General features: G+C 40.1%; 8 protein-coding genes across 8 annotated transcripts; 5 read left to right on the top strand and 3 right to left on the bottom strand.

Annotated features, from left to right (window-relative positions):
- Positions 1–323: 323 nt before the first annotated feature.
- On the top strand, positions 324–1,488 carry V1514DRAFT_348912 (Metallo-dependent phosphatase-like protein; the record flags this gene model as incomplete). Its single annotated transcript, XM_066929351.1, has 4 exons — positions 324–339; positions 409–580; positions 664–734; positions 791–1,488. 4 exons carry the CDS (start codon positions 324–326, stop codon positions 1,486–1,488), a joined length of 957 nt encoding a protein of 318 aa, XP_066781285.1.
- Positions 1,489–1,656: 168 nt separating this feature from the next.
- V1514DRAFT_337027 (Pre-mRNA cleavage complex II protein Clp1-domain-containing protein) lies at positions 1,657–3,570 on the bottom strand. Its single transcript, XM_066928614.1, has 5 exons — positions 3,547–3,570; positions 3,325–3,443; positions 3,169–3,264; positions 2,076–3,096; positions 1,657–2,009 (listed from the first exon to the last, which is right to left on the bottom strand). Exons 2-5 carry the CDS (start codon positions 3,355–3,357, stop codon positions 1,717–1,719), a joined length of 1,443 nt encoding a protein of 480 aa, XP_066781284.1. The 5' UTR covers positions 3,358–3,443; positions 3,547–3,570; the 3' UTR covers positions 1,657–1,716.
- On the bottom strand, positions 3,498–4,805 carry V1514DRAFT_337023 (Golgi apparatus membrane protein TVP15). The gene is made up of 7 exons (XM_066928613.1): positions 4,639–4,805; positions 4,545–4,582; positions 4,474–4,480; positions 4,362–4,413; positions 4,243–4,311; positions 4,109–4,181; positions 3,498–4,049 (listed from the first exon to the last, which is right to left on the bottom strand). The coding sequence occupies exons 1-7, from the start codon at positions 4,705–4,707 to the stop codon at positions 3,941–3,943; spliced, it is 417 nt and encodes a 138-aa protein (XP_066781283.1). The 5' UTR covers positions 4,708–4,805; the 3' UTR covers positions 3,498–3,940.
- A 45-nt stretch (positions 4,806–4,850) lies between these two features.
- V1514DRAFT_337020 (uncharacterized protein) lies at positions 4,851–6,839 on the top strand. Its single transcript, XM_066928612.1, has 3 exons — positions 4,851–5,363; positions 5,420–5,772; positions 5,832–6,839. The coding sequence occupies exons 1-3, from the start codon at positions 5,198–5,200 to the stop codon at positions 6,594–6,596; spliced, it is 1,284 nt and encodes a 427-aa protein (XP_066781282.1). The 5' UTR covers positions 4,851–5,197; the 3' UTR covers positions 6,597–6,839.
- Positions 6,840–6,970: 131 nt separating this feature from the next.
- V1514DRAFT_322145 (HAD-like domain-containing protein) lies at positions 6,971–8,153 on the top strand (the record flags this gene model as incomplete). Its single annotated transcript, XM_066926098.1, has 4 exons — positions 6,971–7,036; positions 7,301–7,395; positions 7,465–7,535; positions 7,633–8,153. 4 exons carry the CDS (start codon positions 6,971–6,973, stop codon positions 8,151–8,153), a joined length of 753 nt encoding a protein of 250 aa, XP_066781281.1.
- A 578-nt stretch (positions 8,154–8,731) lies between these two features.
- V1514DRAFT_298529 (chloride channel) lies at positions 8,732–10,921 on the bottom strand (the record flags this gene model as incomplete). Its single annotated transcript, XM_066925494.1, has 3 exons — positions 10,816–10,921; positions 10,460–10,741; positions 8,732–10,390 (listed from the first exon to the last, which is right to left on the bottom strand). Coding segments are annotated over exons 1-3 (2,007 nt in total), but the record flags the coding sequence as incomplete, so codon positions are not given.
- A 152-nt stretch (positions 10,922–11,073) lies between these two features.
- On the top strand, positions 11,074–12,282 carry V1514DRAFT_337014 (histone-fold-containing protein). Its single transcript, XM_066928611.1, has 4 exons — positions 11,074–11,626; positions 11,693–11,777; positions 11,838–11,879; positions 11,937–12,282. Exons 1-4 carry the CDS (start codon positions 11,330–11,332, stop codon positions 12,185–12,187), a joined length of 675 nt encoding a protein of 224 aa, XP_066781279.1. The 5' UTR covers positions 11,074–11,329; the 3' UTR covers positions 12,188–12,282.
- A 207-nt stretch (positions 12,283–12,489) lies between these two features.
- V1514DRAFT_344737 (Rieske [2Fe-2S] iron-sulfur domain-containing protein) lies at positions 12,490–13,809 on the top strand (the record flags this gene model as incomplete). Its single annotated transcript, XM_066929202.1, has 7 exons — positions 12,490–12,589; positions 12,808–12,981; positions 13,071–13,170; positions 13,228–13,249; positions 13,317–13,390; positions 13,478–13,614; positions 13,721–13,809. The coding sequence occupies 7 exons, from the start codon at positions 12,490–12,492 to the stop codon at positions 13,807–13,809; spliced, it is 696 nt and encodes a 231-aa protein (XP_066781278.1).
- Positions 13,810–15,811: the final 2,002 nt, after the last annotated feature.

The raw sequence follows: 15,811 nt of genomic DNA, 5'->3' as shown, positions 1-15,811 counted from the left end.
AAAGAAAGGAGTAAACTACTGGATAGGGCGGGTAACTTTTACATGTTGCGGTTTATATCACAGCCATGACGTCCTGGAAATAAACAAGTTATAATCTAAATAAAAACTGATATACAGACTAACATCCAGGTAGATAAACAGAGAAGGATTGCTGTATTGTGGTCATTGATTTTCTTGGTCTGTGTTTGATTGTGCTATTCGCTCATCTTGCTTTTGTCTGGCGCGTTGTTACTTTGGAACGATTGAGCATTCGACAGTAGCGGACTCGTGGCTCGAAGTCTTTGTGAGGACTGTTAGCTTGTAATTTTTATAAACTACCGGCCATGCCGGGTTTGATAAGTAAGTTGATTTTTTTTTTAATTGAATCGGACAAGTACTGGCCAGTATTTGACTTACGCAATGGCTCAGGTAGTGGTGGCACGATAAATCTCGATAACTGTATCGAGCGCTTGTACAACAGGGAACTGCTTGCTGAATCTGTGGTTGAGGCTCTATGTTCAAAAGCAAAAGAACTTTTTGTTACGGAGAGTAATGTGATTCACATAAAGGCGCCGGTATCTGTAGTTGGCGATATCCATGGGTATGTTTTATGCATTATGACAAATTTTGTACAATAACTAGAGAGAGTTTTATGAACTAATTCTTGTTTTGTGCTCACGATAGCCAATTTTTTGATTTATTAGAACTCTTCAAAGTTGGCGGTTTCCCGCCAGATACAAACTATTTGTTTTTGGGTGGGTTATTACATATGAAAATATATGATTTTGCATCTAATGGGTTTGGATAACAGGAGACTATGTCGATCGCGGATACTTTAGCATTGAAACCATGTCACTTTTAACATGCCTGAAACTTCGTTATCCGCAAAGAATATATCTTGTAAGAGGAAATCATGAATCGCGGGGCATATCACAGAATTATGGCTTTTATACTGAGTGCAAGGCCAAGTATGGTAACGCCAACGTCTGGTATTACTTCACTGACATGTTTGACTATTTGACATTATCGGTTGTAATTGATGATCGCATTTTTTGTATTCATGGTGGATTATCACCTAACGTGCATTCAATCGATCAGATTAAAGTCGTGGACAGATTTAAGGAAATTCCTCACGAGGGTCCGATGGCTGATTTAGTTTGGTCTGATCCTGATCCGGAAAGAGATGATTTTGGCATATCAACCAGGGGTGCTGGGTATACTTTTGGTGCCGAGATTGTAAAGAAATTTTTGGCTGTTAACTCTATGGCACATATTTTGAGAGCACATCAACTGTGCGAGCAAGGATATCAGGTGTTATTTGATGATCGATTATCAACAGTCTGGTCAGCACCGAATTATTGCTATAGATGTGGCAACATGGCTTCGATTCTCGAAGTTAGCGAAACCGGCGAACGAAAATTTAACGTGTTTGATGCTGCTCCGGAGAATGACGCGTACAGGCAGCAACAATCTCGACAACAAGAGACCGTGATTGAGTATTTTCTCTAAATTGAACATATATATATAATGGGGTATTACTTGTAAGATATTAATGTTTTGCGTTATTTCGTTATTTTTCTTTCGGGTAATTAGTTGCATGATGACATGGGATTGCATTTGTATAAGTATTTTTTTTATGACCGTCGAAGTTTGTATATATAGAAAGATAGAGAGATATTGGAGGTACTGTACATTAATAAGTTTTTATAGTTATATATATATAGTACAAGAAATGTTTCATTCTAAAAAGTGATACGAGCCGGCAAGGAAAGCCTGGGTAGGAAACCTTGACCGGACGGGCGTGAGAACTTTTAGTTTTGATTTTGCCTCATCAACGTCCAAAACGTCAATAAACCCCATAACGCTTGCTTCTGCGATATCAGCTTCAGAATCATTCGGTTTGGCGTATAACACGGCTAAGATCGCGTTGGATAGACCAGTGTTGACTTTAATTTTTTTAACTAATGGCGGCAGCGCGGTTGCCTCATCGGAACCGATTGGTAATATCGACGACCCAACTAGATGTGATTCTTTGCGAAAAAAAAAAAAGAAATTGTTAATTTTATTGAAATCCAATTCAGCACTGTAGTACTTACGTTCGTCAATTTTAAAAGCAGTTAACAAATTGCTGTCGATAGTCATGGTATATGCGGAAAGAGGATTTTTAGGAGAACCATGGAAATACTCCTTTATGGCACGTTGCTGAGTAGCTCTGAGGTATGCGGCATCATGTTCAACTACTCCTCCTGATCGAGGGACCTTAACCACTGTAATGCTTTTCTTTGGTTGAAATTTCTTTAACAAGTCATTATATAATCGTTCATGACCAATGGTAACAATGACTTTTACGTCAAAATCTGACACGATCTCATCAATAAGTTCGTAACCTACTGCTGGATCAATGATTCCAGCCGCGTCAATAATTGTGCCAGATATTCTAGTCTTATGATCCACTGCTGTTCTTGATGAAACAACGAGAGATAATTGGTTAACCAGTTTTTTATAGTATCGCAAGTTATCAACCGGATTATCAGATCCGTAGTAATATGTAATTGGATTTTTTGACTGAATCTGAACTGGTCCGGTTGTTTCGCTGGACCCCCATTCTTCTTCAACGTCTAATAAACTTTGAAACGAGGCGGCAGTGATCGTACCTGGCAAGCTTAACATTCCTTGCTTGGGATCAAGACTGACAACGATGGGTGACCGTGATAACTTTACTGCATATGCGGTCAAAATCTTTGCCAATGATGTTTTGCCCGAACTTCTTGGCCCAATTATCAATATTTTAGGTCCCTCACTTTCCTTAGATTGTAACTTATTTGCTGCCGCTACCGGCACTGCGTTGTGACCGGCCGAACCGAATTCTTGTTCCAAGGACTGCTGGAAAAGTTCATCACGAAACGAGGCCTCGATGCGTAATTTCTCCAATGCAAAATGTAAATTAACATAACTTCCCATAACAGTTTCATCCGATGTATATTCTGTCAACACGGTACCGGACCATTCTATTCTACAGCCCTTCCATGTGAACACACTTGACTTCGTACCCGTGAACGTGTATGTCTTGCCAATTGCAAGCTCCGTGCCAAAAATCTCTGCCAACCCACTAAGAATCTTGACGTGTTTTATGATTAGCATTAAACTTATACATGAAAAAAAAATTATTCTTGAAAAAATTCGGCTTACTTTTACTTTAACTGAGGCATCTAATCCGACTTCGAATCGCCATTCATGTTCAGGCTTTAAATCAACAGTGTTTACCTTTTGAGGAGCATCCGATGACTACTCAAAAAAAAATTAGCTAAACTATGAAAAACAGCTTATCAATAAAATGATTGATACCTCGACAGTACCGCTTAACCCAGGAAGCTCCATAGTGGCAAAATATGTTGTTCAAGTGGCTGCTGATTTACTGATATCAAGTCGTCTTTGTTATTCACGTGCGGCTCGGCTGGCTACTACTATAAAGCCGTTTTTCTGCGCTCAATTTTTTTTTCCAAAATTTTTTCTTTTGACCAACACCAATATTATTCTAATCTTTTATAATAAAATTATTTAACTTACATGTTTAATTATAAATTTTCAACTATTAACACTTCAATAAAGAGAGGTTTGAAGCAAATCATGAAAAAAAAAAAAAAATTAAGTCGAGGCAGAATTCAATGACGATTTTTATGACACTTTATTTGCAGAACAGCACATATATTGTTGATGAAGACAAAAAATTTAATTTCTTCACTTTCCGAGGATTCTGTCATTCTTTTTTTTTTTTTTTTTCGTTTTTCATGCATTTATAGCGGTACACAAAGTAAAATATACACTAGACAAATTATACCATACACTCAAACCGACTAAATTGATTACTATAGTACACCCATGGCTAAAAGGAAGCGTAGTGAATCAAAAGTCAAGGTTATTATTGTCTCGATGCTTTGATATAATGGGAATCTCATATGTCCTAGACAGTGTCACCGACGGCAGCTTCGTATCCTGGCTCGTCAGAGCGCATGTTTGTTGGAGGTTCAATTGAAGGAGTAAATTCGAGAACAACAAAAATTACACCGACACTATTGATCATTAGACAAAAAAATTGGTCAACATTAAAAAGTTGAAGTCAATTACTTACAGAATGATTACTGCGCCGGCAACGATTCTTAACGCACCAGGAGCCAAAATAATGGCACCCAAAAATATGTAGACTGAAGAATAAAAAAAAACTATTAGAGTGTGTAAAGTCATTACCGGAAGAGAACCACTTACAGAGCCCACGGCCAATGAATGACAAAAGAAAAGACGCATACCGTCCTATCTGACTTGGCAATGAAAACTCTATAAAAATTGTTAATATCTATGTATCATACAAAAAAATTGATCAATACCTGCAAGAATCACAAGTGAACCAAACAAAATTGTGTAAATTGCAATGATGACCTCAAACCCGACTTAGAAAACGACAACATAACTTAATGAATCAACAAGTTGTCAACGTACCGATCGGCTGTTTAAAAAAAAAGATTAGCAAACTATAATCACATGCATGGCATTGCAGGAAATCAACTTACAATCCTAACGGAAAAAATGAAGCAATTCCACCTAGCACCTATATGCATGGTTAGTTGCTGTTATAACATTGACCAGCCATGGCAGTCAACCTACAATCAAAGAACCAATTACAAGATTGACTATCCTGAACGGACTAGCAATATCTGAGTCAAAAAGCGCCATTATTCAATATTGTAAATCTTCTAAACAAGTAGTCTGTGTAGGTACGTATGATAATTAAAGAACGCAAGCAATTTCAATTTCCAGTTGCGCACTTCTGAGGTCGGCCTCGAAACCCGCCGCAGGTATAATTGTTCCGGCGCTATGCCTGATAGAGAAACCATTGCTCCACCGGAATTGAGAACAGGAAAAAAAAAATACAATTGCGCATGGGCAATCACCAGTAAACCGACTACTATAATGTAGCCGCTATGATACCAGTGTTGGTGAATGATTGATTATTCCTGCTGGCCAAGTGCCCAATGACTTGCGCGGGTAGAACGTTTTCTATTTGCAAACGGACCGGGAATATTTATGTTTAACATAAGGCCACACTAGATACCTAAAAAAGCGAAAACTGGCATATTATTTTTATTTCAACTGATTGATTGATTGATTGATTAACTGATTGCTGACTGGTTGGTTGGTTGGAAGTAGCCTTACACAACCTTCAATGGCATCATTTTCAAACACTAACGGTGCAGACTTTCGAGGCAAAAACCTCGTTCTCTGTTTTGACGGTACCGGAAGCAAATTTGGCGAGAGGCCACCGTCTAATCTTTTAAAACTTTTACAAATGCTCGAAAAAAATACTACAAATCAGATATGTTACTATCAACGTAAGATGATTTAATTGTTAAAAAAAAAAAAAAAAATTAATACAAGTATGTTGCAGCCGGGATTGGATCATCCATGACAACGGATAATGACCATGATTTTTTACTCTCAACCTGGAGAAGTTTGTTACTTCGAATTGATTCTGCGATTGCATATTCGTTTGTGGATCACGTTTTGTCCGGTTACCATTTTCTTTTAAGATATTACGAACCCGGTGATCGCATTTGGATGTTTGGTTACAGCCGCGGCGCTTTCATTGCCAGAGTTTTGTCCGGCATGATTGACCAAGTCGGACTGTTGGGCAAGGGAGCTGAAAGTCTAGTTGAATGTGCCTGGCAGCTGTTTAATAACTGGGAGCAAAACTGCCAGCCATCAAATCCGGCATGTCGGCCATGCATGCTCACGGCTGAGGTATAAACTTTACAAGCAATTAAGTCAGCAGCTACCAAATTTAACAAATAATTTTATAGTTTCGAGCTACGTTTGGTCATGATACGGTAAATATTCATTTTCTGGGTCTTTGGGATACCGTGAGCGCGGTCGGCGTAATTAACTCGGGGTTGACCATGCCTCACGGCGCAAGTTCTAATGCGCTTCATGTTCGGCATGCTGTAAGCGTGGACGAGCGACGGGCCAAATTTAGAGAGAATCTTTACAAGATTGGCAATGATCGTAATGCCAGTGACATTGTGGAATGCTGGTTCCCAGGTAATCACGGTGACATTGGTGGCGGATGGCGTGCTGCAGACACGGCAAACGGTGCTTCGCTGTGCGAATTGAGCTTGAGGTGGATGACTCAGGAATGTGCAAGCTTGGGCTTGCGATTCAAGCCTGGGGTTATTGCCTCCATGGCAGATAAAGAATTTTACAAGACCATCATGGCACCTGCGCATGACATGCTTTCGTTCAGTCGGAGTCATGGCAAGGGACCGATGGCGGCGATTAAATGGTGGCTAATAGAACTGATTCCGTTGCCTTACTTGTATACAAGTTCGAAAACCGGCGAATTAAAAGTCAAATGGAGATCAAACATTGGCAGAAGACGACAGATTCCAACCGACGCGCTAATGCATTGCAGCGTGGCATGGAAAAAAATGCTGGATCCAAGATACGAGCCAAAGAATGTTCATACCCCGCTGATCTCATCCGATGACCAACAGCTGTCTTGCCATGCACCGGATAATACCCAGTTGCACTTGGACACGGAACCAAACCAGCAACGTGATTCACAATGAACCAAGGCGTTAGCTTGATTGAGCAAGATCAAATACCCGGAATTACTATTTCAAATAATACTCGTTTTGTTTTTGTTATTCGTATAATTCCATACGTTATACGTCTATTTTTTTTTTATCTCCCGGCGGTTTGGATTGCCTTTTCGAACAGAATAAGAAATTACATAACGTATAATAACTGCCAGCGCACGTGTTTATTAACGTTTGGTTTTTGAAAGCTTAAAATAAATTTGATATTACCCGGCCTTACGGAGCAAACGCCGTCGCCAATTTCAAAGTAAATAATGTAAAATAATTAAGGCAATTTCCATCTCTTACGCTTCGAACAACAACAACAACAACAACAACAACAACTACAACTACACTCTCTCACAATGCCAGCCACTCCGGAATCCAAAGCCATTTTATTTACTGACTGGGATGGAACAGTCACTCTTGAGGTAAGTTGAAATCTATTACGTGCAAGAGCTTGTGTTGGTGGTTTATTGCACTCTGGGGCTTGTTTAAAAGAAGGAAATTTGTTTTTGTCCATTTAAAAAACAAATTGCTGGTATTGAGCGTCGTGAGACGTTCAGTCTTTTTGTCTCCGTTGGAGTGGATTAATAATAACTGCATTCCCCCGCGTTTTTAAATAAATGAAAAAAAAAAATTTTAAATTAATTGCTTAATTACGTATCAGTATTAACAAATTTTATGTTTATTAGGATTCCAATGATTTCATGACTGATAATCTTGGATATGGCGAAAAGAGGCGGCGAGAACTCAACCTAGAAGTGTTGGAAGGTCGGTGGACGTTCAGGTATGCAAATGGGCCTTCGTTGTGCTGATCAATTTGCAAAAATTAGTTTTTTTATTAAAACTTATTTAGGGATGCGTTTAAAGACATGCTTGACTCGGTCCACAAGCCATTCCCAGAGTGCATTGAGTATCTGAAACAAAGTAATTTTTTTTTTTTTTTTTTTTAAATATCATAGTGCTTTCGCCCGCCTTGTTCTGAGATTCATGGCTAACCATGTTTGTTAAATTTTTTACTTAGATATCAGACTTGATCCTGGATTTGCTGATTTTTACAAATGGGCCAAGGCTTCGGACATTCCGATCATTATTGTTTCAAGTGGCATGAAGCCGGTGATTCATGCTTTGTTGACTAAACTGGTTGGCCAAGAAGCCGCCGACGATATCGAGATCGTGGCCAACGACGTCAAGATTAACGATGACGGATCATGGGACATTGTATACCGTGACGAATCCGGATTCGGCCACGACAAGTCCCGATGCATTAAGCCGTATTCAAGCTTGCCCAAGGATCAACGACCGACTTTGTTTTACGCTGGCGATGGCGTGTCCGATCTTTCCGCTGCAGAAGAGACCGACTTGCTGTTTGCCAAGGTCGGTCGTGATCTTATCACGTACTGCGAACGTGAAGGAATTCCCTACCATGTTTTTCATACCTACAAGGATATTCATGAAAAGATCAAGGCCATTGTTGAGGGCGAGATCACGCTTGAGAGTGCCATCGAGAACAAGAACATTGAAGCAACTCATCACGCAAAGTAACTTGGAATCTAACTGTACATTTATAGATTGATATAACATCTAAACTTTTATTTATTTATTTATTTATTATTATTTTTTTTGGAATAAAAATGCAAAACATGCGAGTTATTAATCAAAATTTTCCATTCAATATGACAACTTATTATACAGTCTAACCCTTCCCAATAAAGAAAAACATTTACACATAATACATTCAAAACGTTATATCTAATTCTAATGCTTGTTAAATTGATATTTAAGCAAATCTTTTGGAGTAATAAGACCTTTTAATTTACCCTGATACTCCACCAAAATAACGCTAGGCCCAATCTTCATAAACAATTCCATAACGGTCTCCAACGGGAACTTTGGATTTACCGTGATTGGCGTGAAATCAATAAACTGGGCAAATTCAATGTGCACGTTATCGCCGGATTCGTTTGCACTTATCGTGCTCACCCCGTTTGTCGCAGCCGAACAGGCAACATTGCCCGCTTCAATGTCGAAATTTTGTGCCAGATACGTTGATGAAGATGACCTGAGTGACGGTGACACGATGGTTTCGTTACCAGCTGAACTACCACTAGCTAATCCAATATCTACTTCGTTTGCTGCAGCTACTGTTGTTGTTGTTGTTGATGTTGATGTTGTTGATGCAGGTGTCGATGACGTGAATGCTGATATTCGTGACAATCGAATCGGCTTCTGATCTGGTGTTGTAAAAAAACATGACGAAGTCGGCCGAACGTTGCTTGAATTTTTCGCCCGATCGATTGCATATTGAATCTCAACACGGCCAATATATCCGGTCAAGACCATCGACGACATGTCATCCACGATCGGGAAGCCACCACATTTGGCGGTCGCTAGTAATTGTTCAACATCTTGCAACAACATTCCATGAGAAACAAAAACTTTGACATCATGAATCATGGCTTCGGCTACGCTCACGTTAAACACGTGTTCTTCCTTGCTATCCAAAAACGGAAATCCGTTAAACCAAATCGCTTGATCAGCAATACCACCGTTGCCAAATTTTTCATTAATAATCTTGGTTACTCCGACCACGATCATGGAAGGCACGATGTAAGTTAACGCGCCCGTGATTTCAAACATGATCACGACCACCGTGATTGTGATGTTCATGATGCCAGATAACGCAGCCGCAGAACCCAAAAACGCATACGTGCCGGGCGTGATGCATACGTCTTGGCCTTTACATGCAATGAAAAACCCGGCATCAGGATGAGCAGCGTGAAGAGATTCCACCACGATACCGACGAGCCTGCCAAAGTATGCGCCGACTGCCATGGAAGGTACAAAAATTCCAGCAGGCACTTTAGCACCATAAGAGATAATAACAAAACTCGATCGGATCACGGTCGCACCAAACAGTGCCAAGATCATCTCGCGCCGCTTAGAAGGCTCGCATAATCCGTAATAATCTTCATCGCCTTCGCATTCCTTGAATAAAATTTCCATGCTCTCAGTCATGTCGATTCTTAAAAACTTGTTAAAATAGCACACCATTGCGGTTATACATGCAAGCGTAGCAGCTTCAGATATGGCATAGTTGGCAAGATGCTTCTTACGGAACGATTGAACCAAGAAGAAAAATTTTCGAATCACGATTCCATACACGCCACCAAATATGCCCAAAACTATAAAAAAAACAACTTCGAAAAAATGCCAATCACGATCATAATGTACTTGAAACATTACAAGTTGGCCGGTTCGGAACGGGTTGATGGCTGCTAACGTGGCGGTCCCAACAAGCGCACAGAAATAACTTCGCCACATGGTGGAAAGACTGAAATCGGATGAGATTTCTTCTAAAGAGAACAGTACTCCACCAATTGGACTACCAAACGCAACAGCAACTCCGGTGGCAGCACATGCGGTTAAGATGTCCCTCATTTTGGCCGCACTGCGGCGATACTTGGCAAACATCCTGGCAATCACGTTGCCCGTACACACGGCATAATGCACGCTGGGACCTTCCTTGCCGACGCTAAGACCAGAAGCAATGGCGAGCGGCAACCCCAAAGATTTAATTACCAAAGTCCAAGCACCAAGGAAGCCTTTCATAACAAAACCGGACACGATACATTTGATTTCGGAAATACCTGATCCGGCTGCATAAGGTGCGTACGATTTTACCAAAAATGCACTTTCGGTAGCGAAAAAAACTGAAAATCCAACAAAAATGAAATAATCTATCGGACCCCATGATGACCATCGATGCCATTCCGGACAACCTGTTTTTCAACATCGCTTATGTTAGTGAACCATTTCCTTTTTTTTTTTTTTTACCGGCAAAACCTCACCAGACTCGGCTCCCCAACAACAAAAACTCTCATTAAGATAAAACCCGGTAGTGCAATAACCCAATTTGATGTCCGCCAAAAATTCGGTAATAATGTTTAGCAACGCGGCAATAATGCCAATCGTAACTCCAATGGCGCTAACCACTATCCAACCTTGAATTGATTCATACCCAATTTTTAAATAATCAATAAGTTTTGCCGTCCTTGTAGTGCCATATTGAAATTGTTTATATTTTTTTATTCGCCTGCGCAATTGCTCTCGTGCTGCATCTTGAACCCAATCTACCGTTTTCAATTATTAAATATTTTTTTTACAAATCAACACAATTAAAACCCATTTTTTGCTTCTTCCTTACCTATGGTCGAAAAATCTTCGTACCGTTTAATCTTTGCGATTCGGTCCAGATCTGAGCTATCGGCCATAATGCTACAAATTTTTGATACATTGACGCTCACGGCAACTTGGCCGACCTTAATAAGCCGATACGAATGAAGGCCTGTTTGAAAATTTGAGCACGTGCTTGCGTTGGGTGACACTGGCCGTTCTCTAGACGCGTTCGGCGGATTTTTACGCGTTATGAGCTGCAAATTTATATCAATACTATAGTAAAATTATTGAATGGAATGTAACTGTGCACGAATTGTATTCTTTGTTTTGACGAGCTGTAAATGAATTGTGGGCATGGACTTGTGAAATTTATAAACTCTGCAAATTTGAACTCATCCAATACTATATACTAGAGATGTCTATGTCAAACGCGTTCAACAAATAAATACCTGCCCCAAATTCGTCATACAAAAAAAAAAAAAGAAAATCACAGATTTAATATACATTACACGGTATCTAAACAAACAAAACCAGTTTTGGGAATGACAACGATAGAAATAAATGATACGAACGAAAGTTCAAGTACGATTGACATCTCTAACACAGAAGGTTCCGGCCAAGTCGACGTGGAAATAATTGACCAGCCTATCGGCAATTATAGCCAGACACAGTCTAGTACGTCATGGCTTAAGAGTGCGGCCAATGCCGTGAAGAAGAAACCTGCAAGCACAAGTCCAACAACAGGACTTCCTCTGTCCAGAGTTAAGCGGATCATCAAGTTGGACGAAGACGTTCGAGCATGTTCAAACAGTGCTGCCTATGCGGTCACGATCGCGACGGTAAGAGCGAAGTCCCAATGTCAACTGTCACCAAAAAAACAGGGAGCAACGGTTAATATTACATAGGAACTATTTATCCAGTTTATTTGTGAACAGGGATCACAGATGGCAAAAGCGGATAAGAGGAAAGGATTGCAGTACAAAGATTTAGGTACGCTGGTCTTGGAAGCAGGACTTTTGCTTAAGTACTCATATATATATGTAATTATAGCCAACGCAGTTCATAGGACAGAAGAACTTGAATTTCTTTCAGGTACGATGGAACCCGGCATATTTTTTTTTTTTTTTTTTTGGTTCTGACAAGACACAGATGTGATTCCACGAACCGTACCGCTAGGAAAAGTACTTAAAGAACGGAGTAGGCGGCTTGAAAAATATAGCGACGACACTTTCACTCAACGTGATTCACAAGATGGTCCACAACCTGTGCACACAAACGAAACTAATACGCAAGTTCCGATTGCACCGATTCTGAGCTACGATGCCGAGGCGACGGCCAGCTCGCTTGAGGAGGAGTCCCCCGAGCCGGTGCCGGAACCGGAATCGATGGATGAGAGTTAATGGGGCACAGATTGATCGTGCTAGATGAGTTGTACAGTAGGGGTCATTATTAGTTTTTGTATGAATTGTATAATAAATTAATTGGATTTCATGAATATTTTGCAGCCACAGCGCGGGCTTGCGTTCAGCCAATCACAACCCGCGAATTGGCGGTTTTCTCTGGCTTCCGAGTCGCTCACTCCGTTTTTTCACTTTTGCGCTTAAAACATCTTATTATTTTTTTTAATATTCCCCGACTCACATAGTCTTCCCTATTTTTTTTTCCTTTCAATTTTGTCAATTAAATAGGAAGAACATCAGCCATGTCTGCGTCAATGCTTAGGTCAACTTCGTCTACACTATCTTCTCGCCTGTCATGCAGTGCGGTGGTTAGACCCGTCACCAGATCTGCGGTTTCGTTCGGTACGTGCTATCATTTGATTTAATAAACGTTAAACACGCGAGCCATGTTGTTTCAGATGAAGTTGGGTGTGCTATTTAGCGTATCTACGCACATGTCGAAAGAATTGAAACCAATTGGACAAGCACTAATGGACTGGTTCAACGGGAAAAAAAAATCATCAAAACAAATGAAGACGACAATGGCAGATTGAGAATTGTGAGCTAACTATTACAATTAGACCAGCGAAGACTGGCTTCCCAGGGTCCATACATCGAAAACACATACAAGGTGCCTGACTTTAGTCATTACGCCAAGAGCGGCAAAGGCGATGACAAGTCTCGCGTGTATTCATACTTCATGATTGGTTCGCTTGGTCTTCTTAGTGCCGCTTCAGCCAAGGCTACTGTTCAAGGTAATGCGAAGCATATTCTGGTTTTTTTTTTTTCCTTCAATAGGTGAACAAATGTGATGTGAACCAGGGTCTAACTGGGTGATGAACAGATTTCCTTTCCAACATGGCTGCTTCCTCTGATGTTTTGGCCTTGGCCAAAGTTGAGGTCGACCTTAGCACTATTCCCGAGGGAAAGAACGTGATTATCAAGTATGTTAAAGCAGAATATGAAAGAATGGTGACAGATCATTAACCGCCCATTAATAGGTGGCGTGGCAAGCCCGTTTTCGTAAGTTTGCACAATGCTCAGCTCATATACATGGCAGACGGAATGCATATTAACTATTATCACTCAGATCCGTCACAGAACCACTCATGAAATAGATGAGGCCAGAGCTGTCAATGTTTCCTCCCTTCGTGATCCTCAGTCGTATGTATTAGCACGACCTTGATATTGGACACATCTTATGTCTTTATTTGTTTTTTTTTATATTTACGCTAACCATGGCCTATAAAGCGATGAGGAACGTGTGAAGAAAGCCGACTGGCTTGTCATGTTGGGTGTGTGCACCCATTTGGGTTGTGTGCCCATTGGCGAGTCTGGTGATTTCGGCGGTTGGTTCTGCCCTTGCCATGGTTCTCACTACGATATCTGTAAGTTTCCGGTTTTGAAGTTATTTTTTTTAAGATCATGGCGTCTCTATTCAATTTTATGCATTTGATTTTTTTGTTTCTTTGTTGCTAACTTTCTTCCTTACAGCTGGCAGAATTAGAAGAGGACCAGCTCCGCTCAACCTGGAAATTCCAGAGTACGAGTTTGCCACTGACGATAAGCTAGTCATTGGTTAAGAACGGAATATTTCAAACTTGTGGCGCATTTTTTTTTTATTTTAAATAGAAACCAATCATTACAATCATATCGTACATATCCATGTTATAATATTACAATAGCAACGACGTCATTAAGTGCCAAAAAACTAATTCAATTCAAAGTTACGTGTTACACATCACGAACCAAAAATCTTTACATTCAATATATATTCTGGTTATCCATTTATGATGATTTATCAGCCAAACTAACGTCAGAATATTACAAATAATTTAAATAAATACGTAGAGCAAACAATTAAACACACAGATCATTTTAATTTTTTCACAATTTTGACTTGCTTCGGTTTTTTGAATTCAAGATCCTGCTTGCGTTACTGAACATGTCAATTTTAAGGTTCATTTGAGCTTTAGTCTGGGATGTATCACATACAGCCAGGATTGATGCCAAGCGCCCATGTTCAGCGCCATTTTAGAAGTAGCACTCACCAAGAATCTACGAATTTGAGATACGTTTAAAGCGTTGTTCTTAGAACAAACATTACAAGTTATGGATTAGAAATGATGTTTAAAACACGTCATAATGATGGGCAAATTGTTTGAAATACTCACATTTGAGCAATCGAAATTATTACAGTAAATGGCCAAGAATGTTCCATTTAAAATTGTTTGACAGAGGAGTTCACAGATGATAATAACACATTGTATCATTTTTGCTCTGCCGAGCTTTTTTGAAGTTATACCATAATTATTTTAAGTCATTTTGAGCTTGATCACTGCAGGTTTGGTTTAGTTATTCAGAATTTGCGCATCCGCCTATAACCGAGGCGCATCCTACCTGTGGTTGAGTCACCCCAAGCGGTTCCGGTAAATCATTTTCAACGTACAGAAAATGAAATTAATGGCCATAATGTAAAAAGATATCAGAAATCTAGAACAATGTTTACGTTGCAAATGGTATTCCTGGGATGAATGAGGATACAGAAAAGCAGAAATATTTGTCTGAGGAGAGCGCGATGCCTGAAATGGAGGAACCGCAAGACATGATGGACAATGAATCAGGTTACTCAACGGTGTGTCATCAACTGCTTTTCCATGATTGCACATCTCTTTTTTAAAAAAAATTGATTGGCAATTTCATAACCCACCATGCCAGTCTATTTCCCATCGGCGCCGGCAAGCTCATACCGTTTTGGACTTTCAGCTGCCAGATCAGATTTGCAATGTACTGATCAAAAGTTAAATCGAAGATTGGCATCATTCAATGGAGATAGAAACCCACAAAGACGTATATCCTCCATAACCTTGGCGGCAATCCAACTCGGCAGTTTAACAAGCCTTAAGCGCACAAATTTTAAAAGTCGTGACCACCGATAGGAAAGAGATGATATTCTAGTTTGTCAGGTCACGCACATGGCCAGATCAAAACATCATCGAGATACACAATGTGATTTACCAGCCCCAGTGCATAACTCGATATTCAAAATGGCCATAACGCTCTGCAAATTCTCACCAAGTTTTACACGTCTATTTAACAATTCACTGATCAACGGGTATGGGTAAGCGTTCTTGACTGTTATCGCGTTTAGTCCACGATAATCAATTTCAAAACGGTGACTTCCGTTCTTTTTTTAGCACAAAGATCAATGGCCGAGCTTGTAGGGTGACTGTGATCTGCAAGTAAAACCCTTCTTATAATTTTGATCGATATATTCTTTCAATATCCTTAGCTCAGGCTCGGCCAAAGCGATAGATCCGTGGCTTCGGTAATTTCACGTTCTGCAGTACTCTCTTCGCGGGATCCGCTCTTGTTTTTGAAAATGCTTCCTTTAAATCCTTATAACACTTTGTGATTATCCTTGGGTGTTCTTCTTGTTTTTGGCTTGTTGCTGATCTGTCATGGTGCAGCATGGCGTTCAAACCAATTGCTTCCATTGCTTCTCCTTCTTTCGAAAAGGTAATTGATCTTTCCTTCCAGTTGATGATTAGATTGTATTTTCCAGCAATATTAATGAACCCAGGT

This window comes from Lipomyces japonicus, assembly GCF_038497905.1.
Source record: "Lipomyces japonicus strain CBS 7319 unplaced genomic scaffold V1514scaffold_55, whole genome shotgun sequence".
Taxonomy (NCBI): Eukaryota; Fungi; Ascomycota; class Lipomycetes; order Lipomycetales; family Lipomycetaceae; genus Lipomyces; species Lipomyces japonicus.
The sequence above is the reverse complement of the archived record's forward strand: the minus strand, read 5'-3'. Positions and strand labels throughout refer to the sequence as shown.

What these genes read in the sequence shown, in the direction of transcription:
- V1514DRAFT_337020 (XM_066928612.1), top strand. Translation starts at nt 5,198, where the DNA reads ATGGCATCATTTTCAAACACTAACGGTGCAGACTTTCGAGGCAAAAAC. An exon ending in TCAGATATGTTACTATCAAC is followed by an intron (nt 5,364 to 5,419) that starts GTAAGATGATTT and finishes AGTATGTTGCAG; the next exon opens with CCGGGATTGGATCATCCATG. An exon ending in CATGCATGCTCACGGCTGAG is followed by an intron (nt 5,773 to 5,831) that starts GTATAAACTTTA and finishes ATAATTTTATAG; the next exon opens with TTTCGAGCTACGTTTGGTCA.
- V1514DRAFT_337027 (XM_066928614.1), bottom strand. Translation starts at nt 3,357, where the DNA reads ATGGAGCTTCCTGGGTTAAGCGGTACTGTCGAG. An exon ending in ATGCCTCAGTTAAAGTAAAA is followed by an intron (nt 3,097 to 3,168) that starts GTAAGCCGAATT and finishes AAACACGTCAAG; the next exon opens with ATTCTTAGTGGGTTGGCAGA. An exon ending in TGCTTTTAAAATTGACGAAC is followed by an intron (nt 2,010 to 2,075) that starts GTAAGTACTACA and finishes TTTTTCGCAAAG; the next exon opens with AATCACATCTAGTTGGGTCG.
- V1514DRAFT_337014 (XM_066928611.1), top strand. Translation starts at nt 11,330, where the DNA reads ATGACAACGATAGAAATAAATGATACGAACGAAAGTTCAAGTACGATT. An exon ending in ATGCGGTCACGATCGCGACG is followed by an intron (nt 11,627 to 11,692) that starts GTAAGAGCGAAG and finishes AATATTACATAG; the next exon opens with GAACTATTTATCCAGTTTAT. An exon ending in AGAACTTGAATTTCTTTCAG is followed by an intron (nt 11,880 to 11,936) that starts GTACGATGGAAC and finishes GACAAGACACAG; the next exon opens with ATGTGATTCCACGAACCGTA.
- V1514DRAFT_337023 (XM_066928613.1), bottom strand. Translation starts at nt 4,707, where the DNA reads ATGGCGCTTTTTGACTCAGATATTGCTAGTCCGTTCAGGATAGTCAAT. An exon ending in TTCACTTGTGATTCTTGCAG is followed by an intron (nt 4,312 to 4,361) that starts GTATTGATCAAT and finishes CAATTTTTATAG; the next exon opens with AGTTTTCATTGCCAAGTCAG. An exon ending in GCCGGCGCAGTAATCATTCT is followed by an intron (nt 4,050 to 4,108) that starts GTAAGTAATTGA and finishes AATGATCAATAG; the next exon opens with TGTCGGTGTAATTTTTGTTG.